General features: G+C 41.1%; 3 protein-coding genes across 5 annotated transcripts in view; all 3 read right to left on the bottom strand.

Annotated features, from left to right (window-relative positions):
- Positions 1 to 1,784: 1,784 nt before the first annotated feature.
- prkab1b (protein kinase, AMP-activated, beta 1 non-catalytic subunit, b) lies at positions 1,785 to 6,550 on the bottom strand. Its single transcript, XM_005933283.3, has 8 exons — positions 6,181 to 6,550; positions 5,861 to 6,024; positions 4,736 to 4,905; positions 4,554 to 4,647; positions 4,324 to 4,438; positions 2,805 to 2,938; positions 2,633 to 2,701; positions 1,785 to 2,483 (listed from the first exon to the last, which is right to left on the bottom strand). Exons 2-8 carry the CDS (start codon positions 6,005 to 6,007, stop codon positions 2,406 to 2,408), a joined length of 807 nt encoding a protein of 268 aa, XP_005933345.1. The 5' UTR covers positions 6,008 to 6,024; positions 6,181 to 6,550; the 3' UTR covers positions 1,785 to 2,405.
- A 1,155-nt stretch (positions 6,551 to 7,705) lies between these two features.
- LOC102309859 (transmembrane protein 233) lies at positions 7,706 to 11,296 on the bottom strand. The gene is made up of 3 exons (XM_005933284.2): positions 10,670 to 11,296; positions 9,598 to 9,732; positions 7,706 to 9,517 (listed from the first exon to the last, which is right to left on the bottom strand). Exons 1-3 carry the CDS (start codon positions 10,826 to 10,828, stop codon positions 9,506 to 9,508), a joined length of 306 nt encoding a protein of 101 aa, XP_005933346.1. The 5' UTR covers positions 10,829 to 11,296; the 3' UTR covers positions 7,706 to 9,505.
- Positions 11,297 to 12,721: 1,425 nt separating this feature from the next.
- msi1b (musashi RNA binding protein 1b) overlaps positions 12,722 to 20,778 on the bottom strand; it is a 17,736-nt gene continuing 9,679 nt past the window's right edge. Inside the window, exons 7-15 of one of the 3 annotated variants that reach the window (XM_014337100.2) lie at positions 19,814 to 19,862; positions 19,240 to 19,322; positions 19,039 to 19,156; positions 17,822 to 17,902; positions 16,908 to 16,964; positions 16,543 to 16,602; positions 15,988 to 16,142; positions 14,567 to 14,612; positions 12,722 to 14,461 (exon numbers count right to left, since the gene is read on the bottom strand). In XM_014337100.2, coding sequence (XP_014192586.1) covers positions 14,571 to 14,612; positions 15,988 to 16,142; positions 16,543 to 16,602; positions 16,908 to 16,964; positions 17,822 to 17,902; positions 19,039 to 19,156; positions 19,240 to 19,322; positions 19,814 to 19,862 — 645 coding nt within the window. In that variant the 3' untranslated portion in view covers positions 12,722 to 14,461; positions 14,567 to 14,570. Of the gene's footprint in view, positions 14,467 to 14,566; positions 14,613 to 15,987; positions 16,143 to 16,542; positions 16,603 to 16,907; positions 16,965 to 17,821; positions 17,903 to 19,038; positions 19,157 to 19,239; positions 19,323 to 19,813; positions 19,863 to 20,778 lie in introns of all 3 variants that reach the window. The other 2 variants (XM_005933285.3, XM_014337101.2) reach the window with 2 other exon arrangements.

Raw genomic sequence — 20,778 nt, 5'->3', positions numbered from 1 at the left:
AACCCAGTCATTTAACACAGCACAGTAAAACCCGAGAATCAACCAAAAACTGAATTAAGAACTGGTTATTTAAAAGTTTCTTTCTTGATTTACTTTATTTAAGTGATGGTGGATTACAACTTGCTCATTTGACTACAGTAACAATATAATTTGAAAAGTATTTTTGCACAGAACATTACCTTCATAGCTTTTCTCCATCACAAATATTAATTTTCACGACCATCATGTTTGTATTTCATGTTTCCTTCTTCTTGTCCAGGACTAAATGTGACACAGTTTATCATTGGAGTGACAAAATATCCCCAGTAACACACACACACACACACACACACACACACACACACACAAATGGGGCTTTTCAAAACTTAAAATTGCCTGTAAATTGTGGTGATCCTATATAGTTGACATGAGACATCGGTAATTTTCCTAAACTTCAGTGATCAGCTTCCACAAAGCCCTGAAACTACTAGGTTGCTATTGTGATCAACTAAACCAGCCTCCTTAATTTAAAGCAGGAAGCCTTTGGTTGTTTAACCTCGTTTCAAAAGTTCAGTTTCATTGCTGTGTCTGTAGATCACACATAGATTATAGACAGGATTCGATTCAAATCTATAAAGACCTCAAGAGGACCAACATCTCCACCCAGCTGTAAAAGTCATCGACAGTGCACATAACTCCATGAGAGTAAAGATGACAGTGTTAGTGGGATGACCCAAATCCCTTTCTGTTTCAGCTTTTCATCACTCCACCATTATACCGCCACTGTTCCAACTTGAAAACTACTGCTAACTAAATAAAATACTCATAAACGCATGCCTTATCGTCTACACCAGAAGTCCCTAAAAATCTGAGGTCTGCAGCCTCTTATTACAACTTGCAGTTATGCACCAAGGCTACTGTCAGTGACATCCTGCAGTAGGAAGGCTTCAGTATAGAGGGTTTGTTTGCTTTGCAGCTGATGAAGCAGCAGCTGCAATTGGGTGACAGAGAACAGCCACATTTGAGTGGAAAGATCAATGATAAGCTGACCATCATTCACTGAATTAGAAGATGGTCCATGATTGGAGGGGAGCGGAATAAATGCCTTGTATTGGCATATTACAGGAAATGATACTGCTATATGGGGATTCTAAATGCTGCATAACAGTTTGCACCTAAATATCATGTCATATTTGCTCTTTTACATTTCACATGTGCCTTTCTTTCAAGTTGACCCCAAAATTTGTTCTCCGTCAAGTGTCAAGAGCTACCAAGTTGATTAGAAATATAACATTCTGTAATATCTTCATGTTATTTATGTCCTTCACCTACATGTTTGTGCAACAGAAGTAAACATCTGTCATGCTTCCCTTACCTGATTTTCACTCTGCTAAACTTGTTTCTTTATGGGCACAAACAACAGGAAAAAAAAAGACTGAAAATATGTAATTGAACCATTTCCAGGTTTTACTTTTCATCGTCTCCATTTAAAAACAATTTGATTATGTGAATCTTTACCTGGATGTAGATACAGTAGGTGCAGTGAATGCTTAGACTACAGCCGTTTTAGTATATTCATGTACAAATTGCATCATTCAAAACAAAAAAAAATAAAAAATAAGAACAGCTGCACAGGTGGACACTGATGCTCATCTCATGCTGAACTAAAAATAAGTGTACTCGTGCAATTCACGACAAAAACAAGAACCTGGTTTCTAAAGCCCAGTGTGTGCACCGAATCATACAACCTCAAAAAATAAAAACCCACGCACAAACACAAAAACTCATAGCACTAATGGATTTTTGCAGTCATCATTTTTTTATGAAAATTTCATTCTATTTCTGATTTATAATGTGTCATCTGAAAAACATTGTATTTTTAGAAAAGAAAAACAAAAAACAACAGAGGAATCATATGAAATTCATTACATGTTACATTTTTTCCACCTCTTAGTGTCTTTGTGTCCATTTCCTCGTGTAAGGAGAGCCGATGCAGCTGTGCTAGCCTCCTGGTTAGTAAAACTAACATTTTTCAAGTCTCAGTTTCAGGCAATTCCAGGTCACTTCAATACAAATGTCAAAATTGAGGCTTGGCGTCAGAGTTCAACGATTACAGATCTCCCCCGTCCTCATCATTTTGGTCTCCAGCAACCACACTTGTATTAATTAATCAGGGTGAAGTTGGAATGAAGTCTTTTAAAACACCGGCCTGCTCATAACATAACACGTATTTGCAAACATTGAACATTTCAACATTTTCAAATTCTGAGATCATAGAACAGTTCAAAATCAATAACTTTACCAAATGTTTTAAACCGATATCAGGAAGATACTTTAGGTCCAGTTTCAGCAAAGCAGTCCAGATAGCAGCTGTGTACACCAACAGATCGATTTCAAAAGAGGAGGAGGGAGCGCACCTCCGTGGATTATATTGGCTTGTACAGAAGAGTGGTCACGTACTTTTTCTTGTATCGGTGTGTTGCACTGAGAACCATCACCCCGTCCTTTAAAAACAAACAGAAAGCAACCCACAATCACATGATGGCATGACATTTTGACACAGCACCGTGAGAACTGACAATCACAATCTGAACTACAGCATTAACAATTTGGGCAAAAATAAAAAATAAAAAAGATCTATTCAATTTGTTACCTTGATGGAGAGGGCATACAGGTGATTTAGCATCACATGGTTAGGCTCTGGAAGCAGTGTCGGGTCACACTGTGGAAAAGTCACAGCAGGATGAATCAAACATAAAATTAAACATATGCATATAAATAATTATATAATTAAATGTATATAACAACTCAAAGCCTGGACTTACAGAAATACCAGTGTCCTTGTTGAGCAGCACTTGCAGCAGGTGAGGAGGTAAGAAAGGAGGATGTTTGAGTTTGTCATCTGGCTTGGTTACATATGCGTCCTGTAGGTAGGGGCCAGGAGGAGAACTGGACAAGTCTGGGAAAGAGTGATCAAATGTAAACAAATAAATAACTTCGCCTTAATAAAGCTTTACAGAGAGATACAGCAGACAGAATTATTCAAGGACCCTTTGTAAACAAACACCAGTGAAAACAAACAAAAAAACAATATGCAATATTGAAATAAAAACCAGACTCCTCCAAAATGCTGCAGCTGCACTCTGCATATTTTAGCTGTTTCGGTGCATGTAGACCATCATTTTCTGGGACAATCGATTCAAAGGCTTTTCCATCAATAATCTTTATTAATCAGGCAGCATAAAGTTTGGACTCGATTCCAATCATTCATCTACAGTCAGCAGCCACATTATTGGGTAAAAACTGCTAGTACCCCTGTTGCCTGCATAATTGCTGTAATTCTTTGCTGCATAGACTCAACAAGGTGCCGAAACATTCCTCAGATTTAGTATATTAATTTGATATTGATATGACATCATCACAGTTGCTGTAGATTTGACAGCTGCACACTCATGATATGAATTCTTGTGTTGCACCACATCCCAAAGTCCTCTTTGGACTGACAATGGCCATTTGAGAGCAGTGAACCAACCGTCATGTTAAAAAACAAAACAAACAAAAACCAGTTTGAGATAACCCGAGTCATCTCAAACATCAGCAATATTCAGGGTAGACTAGTGTTGCTCACGCTAATACACCATCAGCAGCCTGAACTGATACGAGGATTATGTTGTTTACATAGTCGGGAGCCCACAGAAATTATAGCTTCAGTTTCCTGTTCTTAGCTCGGTGTGGTCTTCTGCTGCTGTAGTCCATCTGCTTCAAGGTTCGATGTGTTGTGTGTTCAGAGATGTTCTGCTGTATACCTTAATTGTAACGAGGTGTTCGTGAGTTTGTACGGTCGTCCTGTCAGCTTCAAGGAGTCTGGCCACTGTCCTCCGACTTCACATCAATAAGGCATTTTCTCCCAGAGAAAAGCCGCTCACTGGATATTTTGTCCCACCCACTCCGTTAGCTAGAGACACTACAGATGGTTTTGTGGGGGGAAAAAAAATCCCAGCAGATCAGCCATTTCTAGAATACTCAGACCAGTGTGCGGCCAACAACCACGCCAAAGTCACTTAAAATCACTTTTATTCTCCATTCTGCATTTTTGTTTGAACTTCAGCTTCATGCCCAAATGTACCATGTTGTTACCATGTGATTGATATTTGCGTTAACAACAGGCTGAATGGGTGTACCTACGTAACAAGCTGGCTGCTAAGGGTACAATCATCAAAGCAATAATCAGCCAAATATCCAAAACTGTGAGCATACAAATCAATATGGCCCAAGTCTGAACATGCTTTGGAGTTACAGAACCACCTCAAAGTTTTTGAGTTACAAATTAACAAGTTTCCATACCCGAGACGTCAGCAGAGTCCTGAGAGTCAATCCTGAGGGCATCAAAGACTTCAAAGTCTGTTGTTTTCACCTGTATGACATTATTGACTGTTCCAGTTTTAGACGTTACCACGGCCTGGGTGAGAGCATAAAAAATTAAAATTTTTTAAAAAGGTAATGATACACACTTCTAAGTGTAAACCACTAATAAGAGTAAACTAGTGACCCCAAAATGTAAAACCTCCACTCACCCCAGCCGGATCCAAGATCCACTGACCATCCACACAGAACTTGTATTGGTGCTCTCCCTCAGGCAAGTCCACAATAGCCACAAAGTTATTCCGACTGGGTTTGAGAAACAACCGCTTGTTACTTTTTAATAAGTCTAAACAGTGAAGCATCTCTGAGGCTGCTTTCCCCTGACTCAAACTACCTTTTGTTGAGTGGGATCTTGGTAGACCAGTTGTTGAAAGAGCCAGACACAAAGACGTCTTTCGCTGCACCCGCCCATCTGAACACAGTCGGTCTGGCCTGCGCTAGATTTTTAGCGTCGCTCTCCAGGTCCTGCTGCCAGGCCAGAAACTCCTGTAACTCCTGTGGAGACTGAGAAGCATGATATCACTGCATTACTGCCCTGTTAGCAAGAGCGCCTGTAGTCTTTCTCCAGACTGAATGGCAAACTTAGAAAAACACTAAAGGATACAGAAAAGTGTGTAACCTCTAAAACATAGCTTCAGCTTATGATGCTCTTTGATGTTACTCTCCAATTAGATACAAAAAGTAAAGACTTAATTTACCTTTATCAGGAATTTGACATTGATAAAACAAACTGTTGGGCAAATCTTTGTTTTAACATTTGACGTGTGTACACATCACTAACAGAATATATAGCCTTCCTTACATCCATTACACACAGTTTGCACATCCTGAACAGACCACATTTGACCATTTTGACACATTACTGACACTTTGCACCAACTATTTTACAAGACACTAAGCTCTTTGGATTGCTCTCCCTCCTCCGAGGTAGTGTCAACATGTTGCCTCAGCATTAATTAAACTGTTATCCTGCCTCTTGTTCTCCATTACACTGCACTCTGATCAGTCGTAAAAATAAAAGCTTCTGGTTAATAATTCTAGTTTAGGCCCCTCTTTTACCTCTTTAAAACCATATATAAGAGGTATTGATCCAATTTTATTTATATAGTGTCAATTCACAACAACAGCTACCTGTTACAAGGTGCTTTATATCATCAGGTAAGGAGCATACAATAGAGAGAATATCCCAGCAATCACACAATCCTGCTCTGAGCGAGCACTTGGTGACATAACTCCCTTTTAACAGCCTCAAACGGAACAGCCAGGCTCAGGGACTGGCCGCCATCCACAGAGACCAGTTGTGGTTGGGGGGGAAATTGGTTAATTGTACAATAATTGGTACCAACTCATTTAACAACAAATTTACTTCCAAAAGCCTGCATGTCACTTGCTATCCAGTGCAATGGGACAGAACAGAAAGCTTTATTTAAGAGTTCATGGTGTAAACTTGCTCTAATACCTTTTGATCTTCTCTCTGGTAAAGGTCTGCATCATCTGCGCTGTCCATCATGATGTTAGAACGAGCCTCCTTCCCTCCATGATGTCCCTCTCTGTACGACCTCTCACCATGACTTCCACTGGATCGGTCACTGCTGCTGTTCCCCATCCTGATGGCTTCACACACTGCAAGAGACAACGCATCAAGTCAGCAGAGTATACCGGGAGCCCCGCAGTGGTCCCTACAATGACCACCAGGGGCCCTTCGCGATACAATTCACGTATCCACTAATAACAGCAGCAGCAGCAATGATTGCCAGCTAACAACTACAAATAACGCACCAAAATAAACCCTCCCAGTGGCGCCTCGGCTTCCTGCAGGATGAGCACCTTGGTCGGGGTGTTGTTATTCTTGTGTCCTTATCGTTGCTTTTTCCGTCTCCTGAAAGTTTTCCTCTGCCTGTAAACACCAGAGCCGAGCGGCGTCCTCCGTCCCCGCGGACTAATACAATACTGGCCTTTCTTTCTTTCGTTTTTTACCTTCCGCTGCCCTGATTTTAGTTTTATTCCGCCTTAGTCAGCCGTACTCTGATGACTTTCGCCGTTGAGCGGAAACTTCAGCGTCTGGCGTTGAAGGCCTGTTGAAAACACACCTCTTCCGCCTCCTGTGCTCGTTTTCAAAGGCAGTTTAACTGTTTGCTGCCCTGTCGTCACCGACAAGACCTTCTCGTTTACTGCGGCGGACTCATCTTTTTATAGGTCGTGTCCCGCGGCTTCTTGAAATCATTGAAATGCCCAAAGAAAAAGAGACTTGGACGTTATCATCCGCGTTCAAGTACGATTTTTTTTTTTAATATAGTCACAGGTTTTAAGGTTTTAAAGGTTTCGAATGCATTTAGAAGAAAATGCAAACGTAGTGTATGTATTAAAACTTTGAGTTTTTTTTGACTCGAACTATATGTGCCTATTTCCACTTTTCTGCATGTTTTATCGTCAGTTCAGTTTTATTCATATAGTGCCAAACAGTCACCTCAAGGCGCTTATATCAGAAACTAATACGGAGAAATCCAAAACCATTAAAAAAAAACCCTCTATTAGCAAACACTTGGTGACAGTGGGGAGAAAAAAACGCTTTAATCAGGAAGAAACCTCCAGCAGGGAGGGACAGAGCTCTGCCATGGCCGGTTGAGGCGAACGGGACGGAAACAGGACAAAAGACACACTGTGGGAGAGATTAATAATAAATATTGATTAATTGCGGAGACACAGAGCTTGAAAAGAGGTGAGTGAAGATTAAATTCTCAGAACATCATGGGATGTACCAGCAGCCTTGGGCAATTGCAACGTAACTGAGAGGGTTCAGAGTCACCTGATCCAGCCCTAACTCTAAACTTTATCAAAAAGGAAAGTTTTAAGCCAATCTTAAAAGTAGAGAGGGTGTTTGTCTCCTGAATCCAAAGTGGGAGCTGATTCCACAGACCAGGAGGCTGGAAACTGAAGGCTCTGCCTCCCAGTCTACTTTTAAATACCCATAGGAGCCACAGGTAAGCCCACAGTCTTGGGGCAAATTGTTCTTTTGGAGTGATACAGTAAAGATGGGTTCTAATGATTCAATACCTTATATGTGGCGAAAAGGATTTAAAATTTAATTCTGGATTTAGTTATACAGGAAAATAATTGTAAATAGAGTCAAATTTTGTTAATTTGCATGTTTATAACTGCTAACATCCTGCCAGGAAGTGGAGATTAAATTTATTTATATGGTTAAATATCGAATTTTTAAATGATGGATCTAAGTGCTCATGTTAATTAATGTGCATTATCCCTGCTAAATAAAAGAATTATCGCCTGTTCTTTACTGACGTGCTGCCAGCTTTTCTGTGTTACGATCACAGATCCATAGGTTTCTGCAGCTCAGCACTCACATCTGATTCCTCTGAGACATTCTCACACCTCTCCAGTTTCATGTAATCCATATATCCGGGTGTTACTGTATGCACTCAAAATAAAAACAACACAGGGTCATCAGTTTTTAATAAAAGTCATCTCTTTTTTTCTGTCTGGATTAGCAGAGAGAGAACTACTGTACATGTAAATACAATTGACAGCATGCATTTTAACGTGTATCAGTTTGTTCCCTGAAGCAATATGATGTCCTGTTTTTAATGCAATTCCAAAAAATGAATATTTGATAGATGTTTTGAAAAGAATCCAAATGTAGCATAATACATTTAAACATCCTGACATTTTATTTGAAATAAAATTCAGTGGGTCACAATGTTACAGTTTTAAGATTCAAAAAGAAAATCTTAAAACAAAAGCATTAACATTAGCAGTCGTTTCCACAGTGGTCATTTTTATTTTAGACTGTGTTGGAGAAAACAATCAGCAGCTTATTGTATTTCCAGGGATATTCTCTATAAAATTTCAGTGCTTCATGTGCAAACAGATTACTTTCCAGTGTTGCAGCATTGGAAACTTGGTCCAAAGCACAAAAATCAAAATCATTCAAAAGATTTTAGCTATGGTTCATTTTCACCAGCCAAGGTTTACAATCAGAGATGTAGTTCCTTCTTTTCTCTCTTGGGGATTTATATGGATTTGGAAAAGGGACTTCAAAGAGGAAAAAAAAGTCGAGATGACCTTCTTCCAGTGCTGTACAGAGTTTACGATCAGCCGAGAAGCATGGCACTCATGTTTTATGAGGTTCTGCCGATGGAAAATGCCAAAATCAGAGGTTAACACAGATCACAATGAAAACCTCTTCATTAAAATACTTCTGGGTTCACGGCAATGTGCCAGCAGTTTCACTACTATAAGCTGGTGATTAGACTTTTCTTTTCTTTTTAATTAGCACAGTGATTAAACTGTAAAAATTGCATGCTGTATTTTTAGCCCTGTAATAGCGTTAATGTAACCTCTCAGATTACAACTACTCATACACGTAGTCAACAGCTTGCAGCAGGTGTGAAAGAAGGTGAAATGAGGCCAAAAGGCAAAGTGGACTGAGTATTGTGAAATGAACCTACTATAGTGTGGCAATATTGTCGCCAGATCATAATCATACTATTGATTGTAAGGAGATCACATGAGTTGAGTCCCTGTTTGAAATATAAATTTTGGTATAGGTTTAAGCTTTGCCATCAGCACTTCTAAACTCGTTTTTATTCTGCATGACAGGAAATATGAATATTGTGTCATTTCCATTTTGTGTAATTGGCCATTTTTTGTGAACAAAACGTTTAATGTTATATTTGTCACCTCACATCATCTACAGTAAGATTGCAAACACAAGTTAAGAATTATCAGTGGCTTCTTCAAACAATAAGATGTTTTCTGTTTATGTTATCAAGCAGATGTTATCTGACAGCGGTTCATAATTTAGCCCTTTAGTTAAAAAAAAACCCTGCTCACTGGTAGTACAGCAAAGGCTCCTCTTTTACCTTACATTCACATAGCCTGTGAAAATGCAATTGCAATATCATTTACATAATAGCTTCAGCCAGGATGTACGGTACATTAAAATTAGGTCCACCAGATCTTTTAAAAACCTCCAAAGCTGCTGATGACAGAAGCCAAACAGAGCTCCTTTCCACCACATGGTGCTCATCTCGCCGTAACAGTTCCACCTTTTCGCCTCTTCCATCTCCTCTTTCCCCTCAAGAGGTCACACCCCATGCTGTAATGGAAAAAAAACAGATTGCTGAAATGTCTTGCTCTTTCTCTTTTAAACACCTCTTATATCTGGTGCATTCATACCGTGGTAAAGTGTATAATGATGTACGCAGTGATGATGACAGCACCGATGACAAACGAGGCAATCCCCAAGTGGAGAGCTTTCCGACCCAGCCGTCTGGAGCCATCATAGTCCTCGTGGGTATAGCTCTTCTGGGCCTTTGGGACAATTACGGACATTACCGTACATACTCACACTGTGTGTGTAATGTTTTGTGGGCAAATGTGCTGTGAGGAAAAGACTAGTTCCACTTTCCCAATAATAATAATCCTCATACTGACAGAAAGCCACGCCACGTGGCTTTCATGGGAATCTGCACCGAACATTTAGGAAATGATTATTTGTGCGTTACATCTGCACCTGCCTCTCATGTTGTCTCTAATTCATATTTGTATTGTAGCCAATGTCCTAAGCAGTGGTAACCACACGTTGCTAAGCCTGCATGCCTCATCTTATTACTCACGGCTACAGCAATGCAGCAGCTGCTGTTGGCACTCACGCCGTCTCATCTGACAACTCAAAGACTTGACATCAGTCTAAATGCATCTTTGCTATCTATTCTTCAACTTTGTTCAACTTTGTGCCACCCTGGCTGGTAATGGATGTTCTTTCCTGAGCTTTATCCACATGCTGGTCTGATAGCATCGTTGTATGGAGCATTACTGTAAGCAGTCCAGGGTGTGGTTGGATGCTTGGAAAGACCATAAACAGGAGGTATATTTGATCTTAGCAAACATCAGCAGAAGCGTTAATGTTAGGCCACTCAGAAACGTTAAGTGGGTTGGAATAACTTTACACAGTAAAGATGCAAATTTCTCACTTGACTTATGTTTGCTCCATATTTAATAACTATTGCAATCACCCCACGTGGTCTGTAGAGTTTTTCCCAGCAGTGGTACTTTTACCTATAAAATATGCATTTATGCAGGATAACATATGCTTTGATTTTTTTTACATTTATTTGTTTTTTTGTTTTTGTTTTTTTAATGCCAGCATACCTCTTAAAAACATTACGCATTCTAACCCACAGCTATTCATTAAACTAAAAAAAGACAGGATTCAGAAACCTCACATTTCCAGCTTCGAGCAACTTACCAGGACAGAGAAAACCAGCGCCACAATATTGATGGGCCACGCAGGACAGAAACAGGTGAACATGGTGAGCCAGAGGTAGCTCCTCATAGGGGGAGTCTCCCGAGCCTCCTCGTTCTTCACAAAGTCAGAGCTCCCATCCAGCGAGGGCTTGGTGTTCATGACTGGCTTCAACACCCGCCGAGACAGTAGAAAGCAGAGAGGCGAAACAACAGCACTGAGACACTGGGAGACACTGGGAGGCTGGAGGTGGAAGCAGGGGAGGGGAGGCAGTGGAGCAGCGATGATGGAAGATAGAAATCAGCCAGCAGAGATTATGAGAGAGATGCAGAGGAACAGAGGCAAGAAGCCTGAGCAGATACATTTATAATGTTTTACTTCAGACTTGTAATCATGCATTTTTTTTGTACCAGTAATCAATTATTTATTATCGCCTATATAAAAGGAGGAAGTGAAAAATGGAAGAGAAGGTACCATCAGCTTAGTCTCAAAAGTGACAGAGCAAAATATGACACAAAAAGGTCCACCCTACCCTTTTTCCTCCAACCTCATGTACCCCCATACTCAGAACCCAGATGGTATACGTTAATGCGGTCAGAGAGAGAGTATATCAAAAAAGGAACACATAATGGATACATAAATAAAACATTAATTTTTAATAAACACATTAAAACTCTGCATGCCTCTGTGCTCCATCCCCTACTGCTCATGTATATGCATGAAATAAAAAAGCTCAACAAGGAAAACAGACTTAAAACAATACATATATATTTCAACTAATTTATCTAGTAGCCTATTACATTCATAGGGATATGTTACCTGTAATTTATTATTATTGATGGCAATGAAATGCACATTTAAAGCAATAATAAAAATAGCACTGTGCCTTGAGCCAACCCTCATTTCTTTACATTTTGTTTCCAGACCTTCTTAAGATGATCTTGTGAGTTATTTTCCCAGGTTTTCTCAAGGTTTATTTGGACATTGGCTACTTTTTCAGTCTAGTCCTTGTACCTGACCATTGTCGAAGGAATGCTTTTGTAACCCACTTACCACTGACCCAGCAATCGTCCAAACACAGAAAAGGCACCTTTCTCAAGGGATGAACCAGTGTTCTTTCTACACGAACAGCTTCTTTGTTACTAGACGCCAGGTTAAAAAAATACATAATTTCTTTAGTCAAGTCTACAAAAAATGCCAAATACAACACAGTTTGAGTTATAAAATAGTATTTTCACCAACAAGGTGTTTCCCAAAAAGCTTGGGTATATCTCAGCATGGTGTGCAGTGTGTCCTTAAAAAGTTCAGAGGAAAGTGGTTAAGTGGAGGATAAAATTCTTGTCACTGATGGATTCTTCTTCTCAGAGCCCGGACCTCAACATTATTGAAGCAGTGTGGGATTGTCTTGACAGAGAACAGAACAAACAGCAGAAGAGCCTTGAATGTCCTCCAAGAAGCCTGGACAACTATTCCTGAAGACTACTTCAAGAAATTAGAAGACATCTGCCTCAGATAGTCATACCAAATATTCATTTTCAAGCTTGTTGGGATCCTACAAACTCCTTTTATGTACTTTTGTTCCTTTTATGTTTGCACATTTCAATACATCACTGCATCTAATTCTTACATTCCTAATAACGTATAAAGAAATGTGTGGCTCAAGACTTTTGCACAATGCTGTTTTTATGGATTTTGTGCAAATTTAAAGCAATGTGGAGTAAAGCTGGTTCTCCTTTAGAGCATATAGTAAAGAAACTAGAATTACACATAACATTGGGGTTTTTGTTTGTTTTTTAAATTGAGTAATTTTATAAAAGGCTTATTTTTACTTATCGTTTTGTACAGAGGTTTATTACAAATGATAATTCTGGACAAATGTTAAGACGCACTAATTTGACTCAGCAAAGGCCATCTGCTGTCATGTATTTGTGCCAAATCAAGCCAATAAATGGAGCTAGAAATACAAGACCATTTTCCTTAGAAATAGTAGTTTTAAATGAAAAAAAGCAAGTCTGTGTAGGAAATCAGGAAAAACTCAAACAGGACACAAAAAAGTGGAATGTTTTAAAATAATTTATTAGGAATAAAAGTTAAAAAGTTTTGCTTTCCTCCAAAGGAATAAACACGAGAAAAATGAAAATCAGAAAATGTTACAGTGTTGACAAGATTGTTATAATGCAGTGAAATCAGCATCAGAGTTTGAAATACCATGGTAGCTCGCAGCAGACACAGCGAGTGTATCAAAATGTTTAAAAACCTGGTATTTTGTAGATGGGGAGTGCTTTTTTATTTTATCGTGTCCGGCCAGTGCAAAATCCTAGTAGCTCTGAAAATAAGTGTTTTGGTCTAAAAACAAAACAAAAGAAATAAGTCACATTGCTACAGTCTGTGACCTCCAGTGGATATGCAGCGATGGATGGCTGTGGGGTGGGTATGACAGGTAAACAAGAGTTAATAAGACCCCACCTTTCTAAAAGGTTCAACCACCCACACTTTTATATCAATGTTAATGTAATAATAATAATAATTTAAAAAAAAGGGTCAGATTAAAATTTCACATTTGCAGCAGAGGTACCCCCCCCCCCCCAAAAAAAAACAACAACAAAAAAAACAAAAAAACAAAACAAAACATGGCACATTGGAAACCAATGTGAATAAGACCAAATGACACACAAATATCAACTCATCTTGCAGAGGAAATCAGTCAGAACGCAAACTGTGCACGACTGCTCCATCGTAACAGTCCTTCATTTGCCCTCACAATCATCACGTATTTAAAAATCACAGTTAAAACAACAATATGATAAAGTAAGAAGTCGTGTTTTTCCTCTCCCAACAGGAGTGCTTCCACGCCCCTCGTCTCCGAACAGTAGCAAGTGTTGCTCAGTACGCAGCCCCTCGCCCGCTCAAGTAAAACTCTGACGCTGCTCCTCAATGTCGTAAGACTCACGTGACGCATCATTTATAAACGCCTGGAGAGAAATACAGTAACAGACAGACAAACTGAAATGTTCTCGACCTTCATGTGAAACTATCAGTCAAGATTGATAAAAGAGATCGTACCATTTCGCCAAAACGCTCCCGCCTCCCTGACGCAAATTTTGCAGAACCCTCTCACCCGCTAACCAGCCGTATTTACAAAATTTTACAAAATTGTACACCTCATGAAGGCCTATTACGTAACAGAGACTAATGACCTTTGTCGTCTGACCATTATTAGTAACGAGTCATTGTTAAAAAAAAAAAAGAAAACTACCAAGATATACACTTTGTGACACATTTGAGAAAAAGTATTAATCCCCAATGTTAAAATTCAGTATGAACTAGTGACAAATATACAGCTTTCCAGTACATTTTACATCTCCTGACCTTCAAACAGCCATCACCTGGAGATTAAACTCCTCCCATCTCAGAGAGATCAGATTAAAGAGGTCAAAGAAACCAATGAATCACAGCCAAAACAGATCATGAAATAACACAGCCATCACAAAAACATATCAGAGGAAAAACACAAAGAAATACAGCATCTGAATGTGTTGCTATTACATGTAGTGATAAACGTTTTTGCTCCTTTTGAGAAGGTTTTTTTTTTTCTTTTAAGTCCCCCCCCCCCAAAAAAAAAATTAAATTGGGGTGGAGTTTAGTGGGCTGCCAGTAAAGTCAACTGGATGTAGCTGACACCAGGGCAGGTTGGCTACAGGTTAGGCCACCCCAGCCGGAGACGTGGACTGGACAGAGACAGGCCAGATCAGCTCCAAAGCAGCTTCAACTCCTTCCAGCTCTCAGTCTACAGCTCTGCACTGACACACAAACCGGCGGGATTACTCACAGGTTAGGCAGCACGAAGCACTCGTATGTGTTACACTTAAAGGATGACAGCTAGCAGGAGGACTGACTCACACTCTCAGTGATAGCCGTTAGTGAAGGCCGTGGCAATCAAAGGGCCCTGTGGGAGCAAGCATGCAAGGTCAGTATGATTTCATATAGCCTAAGAGCTACGCTGACTACTTTTGCCATCTTGGGCTAAAGGTGGTAATAACTGGAGTTGGAAATGTACACACACCAAAATAAGCTGTTAAATGAGGGCCAGATTTATTTTTTTAAAACACCAAATTGTAGAGTTGCTGAATCTGCTTCTAATATTTATTCTTGTGATGTTCACTCAACAAGTTCATTTAATCACTCAACATTTTAAGAAAAGCACTTATTTGCATTCTTGCAGTGGCAAATAAGATCAGATAATACCACTGCTGCATCTGTCCATTCAACAGGAAGCAATTCCCACAGTTAGCTTAGCACAAAGACTAAAACCAGAAACCACCATCGCTAACCAGCATGTCTAAACTATTTTTGATTGCTTCAATGAAAACGGTTTAAAAAACACTTTAGTATAAAAAGAATAACATTTTTAATGTGAATTGCTGTTTAGAAGTACTGTTTCCAGTCTCAGTCTTAATTCACTAAATTAACTTACAGCAAAAGCAAAATATACACTAAAGTGACACAGGAGTCATGCCCTGCTTGCTTTTACTGGGAATGTGGATTTAAGGCACTTGCACATTGACTTCAGTAGAGCGGGGCCAATATTGGATTTTTAAGACCGATATCAAGATGTTATTTTTGTTGTGGATTTCTTGCTGTGTGGCAACAGCTAACCGCTAACCACTGCGTCACTTATATCAGGATGTAGACACCATTTTCTCCCTCTTGGATACACAAAACCCAAACAGAATAACCTAGCATTTGTTATGCGCCGTGCCCGACTCTTCTTGGATCAGCTGGTTGTCGTATTTGTGGGGTCCCAAATGCGTATTACATAAAGGGAATTTGCATTTCTCTCTGGTGGCCAGACTATGCAACCACACAACTCATTTATCAGCCATTAATGCAGATACAGATAAATTAGCAAATAGCTAATATTGGCCAACAATACCGGCCCGCAGATAAATCAGTCAGATGAACCGGTTTTTAGACACGGATGCTATGCCCATCTTCTATATACAGTTTCTGTATTTAAGGGACAGACAAGAGTGTGATATTGACCTTTTACATAATATCTCAGCCTAAATTATTACGATAATTAAAATATTAGAAGACAAACTGTAGGATAATGCAGTGATGTACCAGTGTTAAAGTAAGCGTTGCAGATGCTACCTGCCTTCACCGGGAAATTAGCTTAAATGTGATTTTTTTTTTTTTTTTTAAATGAGGACCAACAGACTTGATGTAACAGACAGAAGTTACAGCTTTAGTGATACTAAGGGTCAGACACGACTCAAATCAAAAACTGGAACACATAATTACTGGCAACAGTAACTTACCCCCAGACTATGGCTGAATCCAGTGCTTGGTGCAGGGCTTGCAGCGCTGAGGTAACTGCTGACGGCCGATTCCTGACTGGCTGTTCCATAAAGGTCTGCCATCGGACCTGGGCTGCTTGTACCTAAAAATCCAGCAGAACGAGACGGGGTGGAGCCTGAAAGTAAAAAATAATGACGTCACAATAACGGAGACATCAACCTGTCTCAACTATCATTTTAGTGCCAAGGTTAAGCGAGCGGAGGTTAGATTAATGAAGAGGACTTAACACAGATTAAAATGTAAATCTTCTAACCTGCAGGGAGAGAAAGTAATTTCTCTGTCTCACACTGGATGAGAAAAATCTCATTTTTAGACACACTAGCAGCACGGTTCATTGATTAGCATTAACAATCAGGTGATTCACCACTTATGCCCACACTGACACTTGCAGCTTTGACTAAAACTTGATAATTTGATTGCTGATATTTTTTCAAATTGATGATAAGTGCAGCTGAGGATGGTGAGAATAGTATTTTGACCAGATGATGGATGTTGTGTTTAATGTCATTTGGTACCTCTGACTACTGCCGCTGCTGCCGCAGCTGCCATTGGTCCATATGCCGTGAGAGGAATGGCTAAAAAGGCAGAGAAGAAAAGATTAAGTTAAAACATATGATAGAGCAAATGTTAGATGTAAAAGGAAGCTAACAACTTTCAATAAAGAACTACAGATTCTAGGATCATTTAACTTAAAACAGGGTCCATTGAGGTCACCAGAGGAGCCCTTTAAACCAAACACCTACTCCTACAGCTAGAAACCAAGGAGGACCGACAAACACAAACATGCAAACCAAAGAGTGATCATGTGTTGGTGCTATTGTGGGCGTGTAGCAGACTGACAACGTGCTGCTTGTAAAGTCCAGAGGAGGGACTGACTGACCTGTGAGCTCAGGGGGGTGGGGTGAAGTCAGAAGGGGAGTCCTCTCTAAGTGGAACTCTAAAACAGAAACATCAGAGTGCTGTTGAGACACACACCACCACTGCCAGCAAGGACAACACACACATATACACGCACACACGAAGCCAAGGGGAGGGGCAAATCACAGGTGAGAGGAAGTACACGCACAGGGCAGGTGCGTGTTCTTAAAGGACGGAAAGATGTTTTACAGTCTAAGAAGTGGAGTTAAATGACACAGTCATCCTGCTGAGACAGCAAAACAATAGAGCAAGAGTTACAGTTTGGTCGTCCAGGCTGATCATTTCAAATCACTCAGAAGAAAGCGTCGCATTCTCTTTTACTGGAATCGTTTCCACATCACTAAAGTTCAATGTCATGCTAGCATGCATGCACACACACACTCAAGCAAAGCAGATGCAATTCCACTCCCTGATATTTACAAGCAGCCATTTGCACTCACTGTGTTTTATATGCTTCCATGGAAACATGTTTGTATTTGTGACAGTGTGTCTACTGGCTGTTCAACCTGACACTACTCCAGCTACTGACTTCATTCAGTTGACTCACTGACACAACACTCCACCTCATTATTCAATACATCCTATGGAACGTGCGATTTCACACAAACTGGGACCTTTGTGTGAAATTCCCTCCAGCAGAAGGCTGCTGGGAGCAAACTGTGCAAATCAGTTCGGATTATTTACCTGATGTGTCCATTCTTTGTTTTATTAAACATGACCCTGAGCCACAGTCTTAGAAAGAGTCGTTTTAGTGGGCACCAGGCACTTCCAAAGGATGCACATCGACTAAAGATGGCTGTATCTTTATTCCCAGAAATAGGATTTTAAAAAGAATAGTCCTTAGGGTACAAGGAGCATAAAGTATATTGCGATTACCAGGAAACTGGTAGGTGTATCCAGGAGTGATGCCAGCATAGCTCCGACTGGTGTAGGTGGCAGTCTGAAAGCCTGGATAACCTGTGGGAAGAAAACTGGCGTTAATATGCGAACTGAGGCGTACATGGGATGTATCCCGAGTGAGGACAATTACACATGTGGTGAAATACTGAACACGAAATAGATAAACAGGAATGCATGCGTGTGTGCTGTTTTGCTGCCCCCTAACAGTGAAGCTTTGTACAATCCGTGACATGCAGGTGTGTGATATCCTACACCTGTGATCTGGATTTCCTCGCAAGGACGGGACTGGGCGGATTTCTGTCATTGTCTTCACTTACACTCTCAGCGGTGCTCATTACTCAGGGAATTTCTTTGTAATGCAAGCTGACACCTGAAGAACCTACCTCAGGAGAACATTCAGGGGAATAACAATAATGTTACCCAGCATTAGCGCAACAGGATAACAAAAGTCATGTAAACATTTTTTTAAATCCTCACCTCAGAGAAAGAATTTGCCACCAAATCCTTTCTATGCACTGGATAATTAAAGAACTGAAACTGAAGAAAGTAGTTCTCAGATTGAACAGCAGGTGGTAGCACCAGCGTGGTTGTCAGTACAAGGGTAAAGGGTGTATTGTAGAGGATAATGTTCACAGTAATGGAGGTTTGAGACCTTCTTTTTCAAAGGGCCATTTCACTCATTTTACAACCCAAGGATCGACTGGAAAAACCACTGGCAAATATTGTCTTTAGCTGTGTGAGGATCCACCCCAGCTGGTGAAGTTACAGGGATGCTGGCTTTAGTTCCAGTCCACGAAAACGTGACTACAGGTGCTACAAATCAGAGGAAACAGTTTTTAAAAGAAGGGATTAAAAGGTGCTATTTGGTTGCATAAATATAAGTGTATTTCAGCCACGTTACTGCGCTCCCTTACTGTACCCCCTGTGACTTTCTAAACTGTACAGAAGTGTGGTGTTCAAGCTTTAATATGTAAAGTTAACACATGTATTAAAGCGCCACAGAGGTCACAGCTTTTATAAGCTGCTCGGGGGAGAGTTATAAGCTGAAGCGAGCAGCCGGCTGCAGTGGTCAGCCTTCTCCCAGCGAGGCGCCGCGTGACCTTTGAGGAAGCTGGGCCTTTAATGCTGGAGCAGTTACCGTTGGGTTCATGTGCGCCGCCACATCCTTCCTGTCCTGATCGATGCCAACTTACCCAGCATACCGATGCCCAGCATGAAGGCGTCCATCCCATACGGCATCACCCGAGAGCGCCCCCTGGCCGAGCCGGTGGGGGACATCACCTCCTTGGGCTGCGCTTTCTTGCACTCCACCTGTTTTCCAGAAGAGAGGAGAATGATCACACCTTAGTTTCTATGTTGTGCTGATGCAAGAGTGGCAAATCGAGCCCTCGTACCATTTTATTGTTGATCTCGTGGAAGTGGATCTCGCACACTTTCTCCACCACGTCTTCATTCTCAAATGTTACAAAGCCGAATCCTGACGAGCAGAAGGCAAGTTTGTAAGTTAAAAAACAGTAGATCGTAATAATTCACACAACACGCTGGAACTAGACAATAGGCCTTTCTGTACAGTAGTACAGCTAAATAGTGTGGAGTAATTAGTGGTGTAATAGCCGCTTAACACATTGCCCCCCTCCTTCTTTCAATGCTCCTTTTTCTGCACTCATCCTTCCTTCCCTCCCTCCCTTCCTGGCCAGAAGGCCCAGGCAAAGCTGGTAGGCTGTCATAATCGATCAATCCCAGGGTGGGGAGGAGGTGCTTAAGGAGGCTTTATCCTGATCCCGATTAACGGACTGGCTAATTAGACTAGCCCCGTTCGTCTCCTTGCAGCTCAGCCCACAGGAAGGAGGACGATGGGGGGTGTGGAGGGGTTGGAGAGGGATCAATAGACAACCAGAAATGGGTGGGGGAACAGTAGAGGAAAAAAACGAGGAAGAGTTGAGGGAAGGCGGGGTCAGTCCATCTCACCTCTGTGTCTGTTGGTGGTCTTGTCGAACATGAGCATGGCATCGTCGACCTGAGGGGAGACAAACAACACAGTTTCTTACTCAGAGCTCTCTCTCTCTCTTTCTCTCTCTCACCACGCGGCATATTGCCTGACCTCAGCCCTTCTCAAGTTCTGCAGGGAGGCTCAGCAACAGATGGACAGAAAGCGGGAGGAGGGGAGGGGGGGAGGCAGAGGGAGGGCTGCAGACGAGCGACAGGTTACAAAGAGGAGGCCGAGGGGGCAAAAACAGGAAGATATGTTGAAAAACTCCACAACAAGCTCACGTACATAACGGGCGTTACAAAAAGTTGGAAGCTGCGTTAGCTCCTTCTTACAGAGAGCGAATAAACCACCCACCCACCCTCTGACCCCCTCCAGAGTTTGATAACCATGGCAACTGTACAAAAAGTCCTTATAAGAAAAAAAAGGGGGGAAAAGAAGAAGAAAGGAAAGTTCAAGCCCAACATCAAATATGCCTTATGAATGATGGGAGAGTGCCAATGACACAAAGAGCACTGCAAAGAGAGAAACACTGACACACACACGAAAAAGTAGCGAGTCACAAGCAGAAAGGTGAATCCATCGGGCAGGTGGCGACTCGATGAGAGGGGAGAGCTGATAGTGAGAGGAATAGCGACAGGTGGAGATGTGGTGAAAGAGAGCACAGAGAGTCCTGTAAGAGGGAGAAAGGGGAAAAAAGGAAAAAAGAGTGGGTCAAAGTGGAAAGGGAGGAAAAAGAGGAGACAAAGGGAGAGGGAGAGGGAGAACAAAGAGGCCTGGAGGCTTTGTTTGTTGGCACAGTCAGCCATAATTCCTCCTCCTCTTCTCCCTTTGACCTCTCCCTCTGGCCCGGCCTCCCTTTATAGAGCAAAGACACAGGTGTCTGTTCGACACACACACACACACACACACACACACACACACACACACACACACACACACACAC

Source organism: Haplochromis burtoni, unplaced genomic scaffold, assembly GCF_018398535.1.
Source record: "Haplochromis burtoni strain Fernald_Lab_line unplaced genomic scaffold, NCSU_Asbu1 Contig_166, whole genome shotgun sequence".
Classification (NCBI taxonomy): domain Eukaryota; kingdom Metazoa; phylum Chordata; class Actinopteri; order Cichliformes; family Cichlidae; genus Haplochromis; species Haplochromis burtoni.
The sequence above is the reverse complement of the archived record's forward strand: the minus strand, read 5'-3'. Positions and strand labels throughout refer to the sequence as shown.